Source organism: Saimiri boliviensis, chromosome 6, assembly GCF_048565385.1.
Source record: "Saimiri boliviensis isolate mSaiBol1 chromosome 6, mSaiBol1.pri, whole genome shotgun sequence".
In the NCBI taxonomy this organism is placed as follows: Eukaryota; Metazoa; Chordata; class Mammalia; order Primates; family Cebidae; genus Saimiri; species Saimiri boliviensis.
The window spans coordinates 32533836-32543328 of record NC_133454.1 but is presented as its reverse complement, the minus strand read 5'-3'; the positions used below and the strand labels follow the sequence as shown (position 1 = coordinate 32543328).

General features: G+C 37.6%; 2 protein-coding genes across 9 annotated transcripts in view; one reads left to right on the top strand and one right to left on the bottom strand.

Annotated features, from left to right (window-relative positions):
* Positions 1 to 220: 220 nt before the first annotated feature.
* On the bottom strand, positions 221 to 3449 carry JRKL (JRK like). The gene is made up of 2 exons (XM_010334629.2): positions 3385 to 3449; positions 221 to 2978 (listed from the first exon to the last, which is right to left on the bottom strand). Exon 2 carries the CDS (start codon positions 2809 to 2811, stop codon positions 1240 to 1242), a length of 1572 nt encoding a protein of 523 aa, XP_010332931.1. The 5' UTR covers positions 2812 to 2978; positions 3385 to 3449; the 3' UTR covers positions 221 to 1239.
* A 73-nt stretch (positions 3450 to 3522) lies between these two features.
* CCDC82 (coiled-coil domain containing 82) overlaps positions 3523 to 9493 on the top strand; it is a 38089-nt gene continuing 32118 nt past the window's right edge. For 2 of the 8 annotated variants that reach the window (XM_074400454.1, XM_074400460.1), the window contains exon 1: positions 5962 to 9490. In XM_074400454.1, coding sequence (XP_074256555.1) covers positions 8753 to 9490 — 738 coding nt within the window. In that variant the 5' untranslated portion in view covers positions 5962 to 8752. The other 6 variants (XM_074400459.1, XM_010334631.2, XM_010334630.3 and 3 more) reach the window with 6 other exon arrangements.

Below are 9493 nucleotides of genomic sequence, written 5' to 3'. Positions count from 1 at the left end.
TAAATTATAAGTTATATTAATATTAATATATGCAAAGTATTTTCAATGTCTTGAATAAACAGTTTACAAAAAAATTTACCAAAATTCTGATTTAGATTACATTTTAGCAGATTAATCCCTTTTTACACATGTCAAAATAATAAACAACAATATTCCTTAGTGTCTGGCCTTTCCATAATTATTTCTGCTTTCTTCATAAAACAGGATACAAACATGTGACTTATTTAAAATCATAAAAGCTTTATTCTTTTAATTTCCTTTTTTCATCAAAGGGCCAGGTATGACAACATTTTTCAACTTATAGACAACATTTGTGAGTATGCAGTAAAAAACTAACATAAAACAAAAAAACTTATTAAATCTCAAATTCCCAAGATGTTCTCCCATATAAGGTGGGAGCTCATATCATCACACGTAACATTACAAAACCTGTACTACAATTAGATGAATAAATAATAAACCTATACTATTATCAAATTCATAAAAGACCAAATCATCAAATTAATATCAGCCTATTTATTCCCTTTGTATAAATAACATAAAGTTCCCCAGATTTTTAATTCCCAGTTTCCTACAAATGAATTGATAAGAATGCCTCTTTATAGATCAGGTTTCCCATAGTTTCTCTCATTTGGCAATCATTTCCCATATTTACTCCATTTCCAGAATAATTTCCCTCTCTTGCAACTCACACAAACGTAAGAGAACTGAGGTACGATATCCAAATAATTTTTATAATTCATAATTATTCCATTATTGAATTTCATTCTTGACTATAAATCATCCTGAAATCTAATATCTTTCTCATCCTGTCAGTCTATTAAAATATACAAAACACCATTTAAGATGGTTAACACAAGAAACGATAACTATGATAGCTTTCATAAATCAAGCAAAAGATTTCAGAAAAGTGCTCAGTGTGTTATCTCTAACTTTCAGTAGAAAATTTAGGAAATGCCAATGCCACTGTTACAGAAGGTATAATTACAGATTCTAAAAAGTGAAAAAGTGTACATGTAATTTGTATCTATTCAGCATCATCTTCTGATTATCTGTACAAATAAAAGGACAAAAGATACAAATGATGAAAACACATAATCCTCAAACCACCTCAGATACATTTGGCACCTGTATTTCACAGGACCAGGTCTGAGAATTCAGAACATTAAGCCATATTGCAAGGAGTGTAAGTATCACAAACACAATGAGCAGAACAATGATAAAATTGAAATGCCATTATTAACTTGATTTTGTCATCTTCTGTTTATTTCTGATGGTGGCTCGAAGTTTACGTATTACCAGTCTATCAGGTAGAATCATATCACCTTGCTGTTCTAGATAATCCAATAAATTTTCAGTCCATTGGAGAGCAGCGGAATGGTTAATATGTTTCTCTGGAATTAGTTCTATTTCCTCCTCCTCGTTTTCACTGGATTCATCTGTCTGGCCTTGTGCTCTTCTAATGATTTCACTATCAGTTAACACTTCATAGCCTGGTTCGGTACTGTCTATTTCAAGCCATTTTTCAAGGTTCTCAGTAGTCACATTTTCCAGTCCTTTGGTGTGCTGTAAAATGGTAGCCACAGTAGCCACAGAAATATCTTCATCATCAAAGTCCAAACTTTCTTTCTCCTCTATCATAGGGAGAATCTTCTTCCATGCTCTGCTTATGGTAACTGGTTTTACTAAGTTCCATGCCATTGCTATTTCATAAAGTGCATCCAGCAGAGTTAGTTTCTTCCAGAATGATTTCAGGTCATTACCTTCTTCCAAGTTGTTCTGGAGAAGACCTGCACGATAATTTCTCTTCATTGTTGCTATGACTCCCTGATTTGAAGGCTGAATCAATGAGGCCACATTAGGTGGTAAATATTTAGCAAATATTTGGCCATCATCTGACCTTAGGACATTTTCATTTGGATGTGTTGGTGAATTATCCAACAAGAGCACAGCCTTTTCCTGCAAGCCTTTAGATCTTAAATACTCTCGAACTTGTGGCACAAAAATTTTATCAAACCATTGTCGAAAAATGGAAAGGTCCATCCATGCACCTTTTTGGCTGAAATATGAGACTGGCAGGTTTAAAGTGTCAGTTGATTTAAAAGAGCGAGGTTTCTTTGCTTTCCCCACAACACAAAGTTTAAGTTTGTGTAAACCTGTTGCATTGGCACAACACATGATCGTGACTCTTTCTTCAATTGACTTGTGCCCAGGGACAATGCATTTACCTTTGATTACTGAAATCCTAGAAGGTAAGCACTTCCAGAACAGTCCAGTTTCATCTGCATTGTAGATTTGTTCAGGCTGTAAATTCTCTCGTTCAATAAAATCTCTGAAGTTGTTACAAAAATCTTCCACAGCAGTCTCATCTCCATTTAATCTTTCATTTCTAATGTTAATCTCTCTAATGCTGTGCCGCTGCTTAAAACGAGTTAACCAACCGGCAGAGGGGTTAAAATCACCATCCATTCCCAAAGCATAAAAGAAGAACTCCGCCCTTTTTGCACAAATTGGTCCAGATATGGGATTCCCTTTTGCTCTTTGTTGGTTGAACCATTCCAGCATTGCCCTGTCCAATTCCTCATACATGGATGGCTTCATAGATTTCCTCTTGGCCAAAAGACTTGTGGAATCAGAACTGCTTGCATAAGTTATAATCTTTTCCTTATTTTTTCTTATATCCCGAACTGTTGTTTCACCAATTCCATAAATCACTGCCAGTTGTTTGGAAGAACCTCCGTCTTCAAGTTTCTTTATTATATCAAGCTTATCTTTAATAGTCAACACCACACGCTTCCGTTTCCCTGACATAGCGAGGTTCTGGGACTCAGCCCACACTCACAACGTAGCAATCCACAAAATCCTGACTTCTCTTACACAGACTACCTTTAACGGTCTTGACACACTCAGTCTTTCAACCTTACCAGCAACCTGGTGGCCCTGATCCCCTCCCGGGCTGGGGTTGGCTGGCAAACAGACTGTAGAGGAAGGTGAAAGAGGAGGAAGTTTGAGAGAACAGGCCTTTAACTTATACGGGCAGTAGCGGAGGCCCCATGTCACCGCGGATAATCCGGATTAAAGACATGTGTTTTATTACCCCAGCAGCCGCGAGAAAGACTATAGCCCCACCGTGGTCCCGAACCTCCAGCACGTCCAAATCCCGGGTAAGCGCCCGTCACTAACCCCTGCCACACCCCAAAGTTACGGCAGAGAGCGGAAGAGCCAAGGAGTCAAGGACTGGCTCCCTTCCTCAGGGGAACGGATATGTTAGATTCCTTCCCCAGCCAGCAGGGTCCTCCCACCGCGCAGCCCCAGTTCCACGCGCCGGCCTTAGCCAGGACAGTCCTCCCAGTCCCTCACAGACCGCCAGACCCCTCTCCCCACCTCTGTTGCAACCAGGACCCGCACAGCTCCCTGACTACCGCGCGGCAACCGCTCCGCCCCTAGCCACACTCCCGGAAGACGCTCCCTCCCACCGCCCGGCCCCGCCCCTCTCCCCTCCCAGAGGCGGGACTTCCCCTGGTCCCCGGAAGCGGGAGGAGCGTCGCTGGTCTAGAGCTGGTGCCTGGGGCGGAGGCGGAGGCGGAGGCAGAGGCGGAGGCGCTTTGAAAGGTGAGAGCGCGAGGGCGGTGCGGAGCTGGCTCCCGGCTGGGACTCGCTCGCGCTCTCGCTGCTAATGGTTTATTGGAGTGGCAGGGGAAGCCGCGCCTCTTGGCGGGCCGAGAGAAAATTTCCCGCGGGCGCTCTTTGGGTGGACCCAAGGGCGCCCCTCAACCCTTTGCGCCTCTAGCCCTCCTCCTCAGCTGAGCTGCAGTGGGCGCGGTGCCCGTTATTTCCGCCGTGGGGAGGTGCTTGGAACTGATGTGGGGAGCTCAGTTGGTGATTTCTCGGGTTTCTGGCCTGTCCAGACCCTTGTAATTGTTTTCTCGGTGCAGAGCCCTTTTGGGGTCTGGAGGTTTCTGTCGTTCTGCGCGCGTCATCGCCAACCTCTGTCTGAGGGTCCGGTTTCCTAGCTACTGTGCCCCTCCCTCCTGGAGGCAGAGTGACGGACGAGTGGCCTGGCGGGCGCTGGGTGCCTGCGTCCCGCCAAAGAGGTTTGTAATCATGAAAATCACCGTTTCAGGTGTTAATTCCTGAGAGGATCTATTCGTCTGTCTACCACTCATTCCTGCTGGATTAGACTAACCACCTTCATTGTTAACTGATTTTATTGAGTAGTATAGTTATCCCGGATACCATGCTGGCAGGATCCACTTTGCAAAATTGTGGCTTGTTGGACTGTGATTCTAAATGGGGGAAATTGGCTTTCCTCTCTTTATATTTATTTCCCTATTTCTGTCATGTTCTACTGTCCTGTTTTCCAGCCAATAGAAGGACTATGTTAAATATATTCACAGCAATGTGATAAGAACTTGATCATAATCATACACTGTAGCCCTCAAATCGTGTATTATGCTGGCTTGTTTTTGGTGTCCCTAGTAATTTCATCAGATTGTGAGCTCTTTGGAAGCAGAGACCATGATGTTTATTATATCGGGTGGCAGCACAGTTCCAAGCAGGTCCTTGTCTTTTGGTAGATATTCAGTAATTATTTTTTTTGCTTATTAATGTTGGCTCTCCAAACTGCCATATAAAAGAAAACATCAAAGAGGGGTGACGTTTTACGCACAAGAATGGATCCCTCCCAGTGGAAGTCCAAATTATGATCTGGGATTCCACTGCCTTTCACATCTCCAAAGTGTTAATTACTACCTGCATTGTTTATACAGCAAGTAGGTGATTTCTAGAATGAATCTTTTTTTGAGTATGAATTAACCTCAAAGTTTACAAGGAATATATTTCTTCTGATGAGAAAGTCAAATGGCATCATCAAATTATCTTTCTTTTAGCTATAGAGATACTGTGTTACAGAAAGAATGCAAGCAATATGGATTATTGCCTTTAATATATATTCTTTGGCAGTTAACATAGCCATGTATATGCATCTTGTAACCATGAAACACAAAGATGTGATAGTATTGATTGTCTTCATTCAGTTATTTAATGCTTTCTGTTTCTTTTTCTCTTTGCTTAAAGGTAAGGTATCATTACAGAAGCTTGATAAAATTCTCATTTCAGGAAATTAAGTTTATATTCAGCATATACTGAAGTAACATTCATTTGCATGGATTCTTTTTTGAGTAGATTCTAAAGACCAAGATGTCTTACCCATCAAACTAGCTTTTCCTTTACATTTCTCTTTCAAGTTTGACTCATCTTTTCCCTCTGTTACTGTTCTTCCCTTCCCAACTAATACAGTAAAGATATCTACAATTTAACAAGAGGAGCCAAACATGTTCAAATTATCTTTCCTTTTCAGTAGCAGAATTTTTTTGCCTTATTAATATGAATGGTCATTTTGAAATATGAGAGACCCTGGCAGTTTGGCAGTTGGTCCAATGAAAGCCGATTTAGTTTGTTTAAATAATTGATGCTGCCTCAAGCATTCGAATTCTGCTGTTTTCCAAAATATTTTTTCTCATCAGAGACTGCCTTTCTATGAAACTTTACTTTTGGGCTCACTGGGGACTCCTTCAAGTTTTGCAATTGGAGTTATTAATAAGATGATAGAGGAAAGTCTGCAAATTTTCATCTCTTTTACACATTGTTTTCTTGCCTAGTGAATAATGTTTTCCAGAAGTTTCTGGCCTAACTCATGTGCAGTAAAATTCAGTTACATAATTTTTTTAAAAAGCATGTTTGTAAACTCTAAGCCATTTTAATGGTCATTTTTCTGAAACTAAAATATAGCATGAATAAGAGATAAAATAATGATTTTTTTAAAGCTTAGTTTTTCCTACCTTGCACAAATATGATATTGGCAGCAGTCATTTTGTGGCACTGGATGGGGAATCAAGAGACCTGGTTTCTAATCCCTGCTCTGTCACTAACAAGCTGTGTGATCTTTGGTAAGTCATTTAAACTCTGTGTCCTTGGCTTTGATATTTATACATAAAAGTAGATATCTTCCTCCTAGGATCTAGAATTTTTTTCAAGATTTAAAAATAAATATGAAAATGCAGTAAAAACTTATTGTTTTTTTAATAGCTTAACTGTACAGTCATAAGTTTTTAATAGTGTGACATTTTTAATCATTTCTATTGTCATAGGAATCACCTGTTTTGTGATAAATAACTGACATTTTTGGCATGTTATAGTTTTGTAAGATAATCATCTAGTGTATATGAATTTGCTTTTGGGTACTAATAAAAATAATCTTTCACTTTAATGTTCTTTACTGTCCATATTTGCTTTAGTGTATCTACTGCAACTGTATTTGTCATTGTTTTCATAAATGTCTTTTCATTATTTCTCCCAATCAAACAGGTTTATTAGAAAGCTATACTTTGTTATTACAATGTAATATGCTACACGTGCACATATGCACAATTAGCTTATGCAAATTTATGTGTTTACAAATAGTTCTTTGTACTATATGGCTTAAAAATACAAGATGCCTAGTTCATGTGGTGCTTAACCAAAGAAACAGTAAGCCGTTTAAAATCTGAAGGAGAAACTGGTTGGACATATTGTAACGCAGTATGTTATACACAAAACCATACTTTAAGGGTAATATAGAGTTTTTTTAAAGGGTAATTTTGACTACACACAATTTTCATCTTTGCTAATTTTAATATAAGCCTTTTGTAAGGTGCAACCCAAGTGTAATTTCAAATAGCAGACTGCTCTTTTGACCAGAATTTGTTAGATTGCTATTACAATGCTGATTATATCTTATAGTAGTTACTGTCATAAGGTTATATTTTAGGCAATGGCTCACACCTGTAATCCCAGTACTGAGGCGAAGGTAGGAGGATCACTTGAGGCCAGGAGTTCAGGACATAATGAGACTTCCATCTCTAAAAAAAATTTAAAAATCGAAACAGAAAGATCGCTTGAACCCAGGAGTTCAAGGCTGCAGTTAATCTATGATCATGCCATTGCACTCCAGTCTGGACAAACAGAATGAGACCTGCCTTTTAAAAAAAAAAAAGTTGTATTTCATCTTACACACTACAATTTCTGGTGTATAATCTTGGCAGCCCCTGTTCTGATTTTACACGAGGTGTTACCATTTTACAGAAAGTCTTATTGTTGTATAAACATACCAGAATTTATGCAATTAAATGAGATATACCCTCTCTTCCATAGTCTATAGGAAAAAAAGTAATCCTCTTGGAAAACTAGAAATATAGTTCAGTAATATTGCCATTGCTCAAAATGTTTTTGGCATTGAATTTTTGTAATTATCTTCAGAATTTGCAGCATATTTTTTGAATATTTTTAATGATAGTTAATTCTCATCTTGATAAGTTGGATTTCATTTCTGCAAGCTGCTAACAGGTCTTTACAACTGAGACAAGTGAATGCACTAGGTGTTGAAGCCACTGTTTGGGATAAAAAATGAAGTGTGATTATTTTCATATTTTTAGATTTTTATTTTTTTTTATATAGTGTGTGGTTTATAGAAAGACTCCAGGAATATTCTGTGCTGTGGTGGAAATACTGGAATAATCAACCTCATAAGGTGATTTATTTGGCGGGGATGGCTGTTAGTTTAACATATAATCTCTAACACATGTATTTTGAGGTCAGTTTCATTACATTGTGGTCATATTTCTATTCATTGACAACCACAGAAGTATGTACATATTACTTTTTTTCTATTTATCTTACCTGTCACTAATTGTTCTTTTAATATATTCTTGTCATAATTTTAATGGAATTCATGCTTTTCTAAATGATAAACTGACAGCTTTTGTTTTCCTTCCCAATACCGTGCTCTGCTTTGCCAGGAAACTTGTTTGTTTAATTCACCTAACTACATTATTGGATTGTTAGTTAAGTTTTCTATTGGATTGTATTCTATCTTTAACTTTGAGGTAAAGCCACTCCCATTTTACGGAGGTATAAAGAGGCCACAATCTTAGTGGATATGTTATCTCTCAATTTTGCACTGCTCTCTTTTTTATGTCATTCGTTACTTTATAACTTTCTTTGTGTAAATTGATCTTTTATAATTTATATTATTTCTCTATTCAGAATCTTTGCCTACAGGGTGAGTCATCCTGGTAATCTCATTCAGTTTTCTATTCTTTTCTCCTTTTTTCCAGCATAGAACTCTTTTTTTATACATTTCAAGCCACGCTTATTTACTGAACATACCATCTTCTTTCTTAAAGCCAGAGTTTGGTCTTTATCGTTGTTACTTGCCTGACATCCCTTTTTCTTTTATTCTTTCTGCTCAAATACAATGAATCCTTCAGAATGCTGTCAGATCACGTCTGTTCAAGATAAAGTGAAGGACTTGCCTTACTGATTTCCCTGCATCTTTCCACTTCTATTGCAGTTATTTATGTTATTCATTTGATACTAAATACTACCTTTAAATGTTCTTAATTATTCCATGTTTTAGTTCTACACAGAGATAATAATCTTCTAAAGGACAGGACTGTGGTTTTTCTATGATCAGCACAACATACAACATAATTCAGAATAGATGTTCATATAATTATTTCATAGGCATTCAGTAAATTATTTGTTAAATTATTGTTCTGCCATCTTCACTCAGATATTTCATGTGATTTTGCCTTTGTGGACCATTAAATGAAGCCAAATTAATATAATTTGTACCATAAATGCATTCATTGCTGTTATCTGGTTATCACTGTTATATTCCTAACAACTTTATTTTGTAGAAGCTTAAGTGAAAATGGTACATGTTAGAAGACATGAAACAAGGAAAAATTCTAAAAGTCACATGCCTGAGCAGAAATCTCGAGTTGATTGGAGGCGAACTAAAAGAAATAGTATCTCACAATTATGTGATAGCGATGAAGAGCTTGATAATGATGAAGAATTTGATAGTGATGAAGAGCTTGATAGTGATGAAAGTGTTGATAATTACGAAAGTTTTGATGATGATGAAGAGCTTGATAGTAACAAAGGACTTGATTGTGATAAAACACTAGGAAGTGCAAGAGAGCTTAAATTAAGTAAAGATGAAAGTGAAGGAAATGACAGTAAGAATCTCATTAACACTGGCAACAGTTCAACCTACGTAGAAGAAATGAACAAAACCAAACCTAGGAATATTGACTTACAAGATCAGGAAAAAATTCTAAGTCAAGTGGATAATGTTCCCAACAAACAAGCTGGACAAATAATAGAGGATGATTTAGAGGAAGAACACATCAAGCGAGGTAGAAGAAAAAGGCTGTCCTCTGTGATGTATGACAGTGATGAGAGTGATGACAGTGATATCCTAATTAGAAAAGTAGGTGTTAAACGTCCACGTAGAGTGGTTGAAGATGAAGGTTCTTCAGTGGAAATGGAGCAGAAAACTCCTGAAAAAACATTAGCTGCACGAAAGCGAGAACAACTTCAGAAGCTGAAAGAACTCTCAAAGCAAAGATCTCGTCAGAGACGCAATAGTGGTAAAGATTGTGAGGTG

Excerpts from the sequence above, each read along its gene's own strand:
- JRKL (XM_010334629.2), bottom strand. The coding sequence starts at position 2,811 with ATGTCAGGGAAACGGAAGCGTGTGGTGTTGACTATTAAAGATAAGCTT.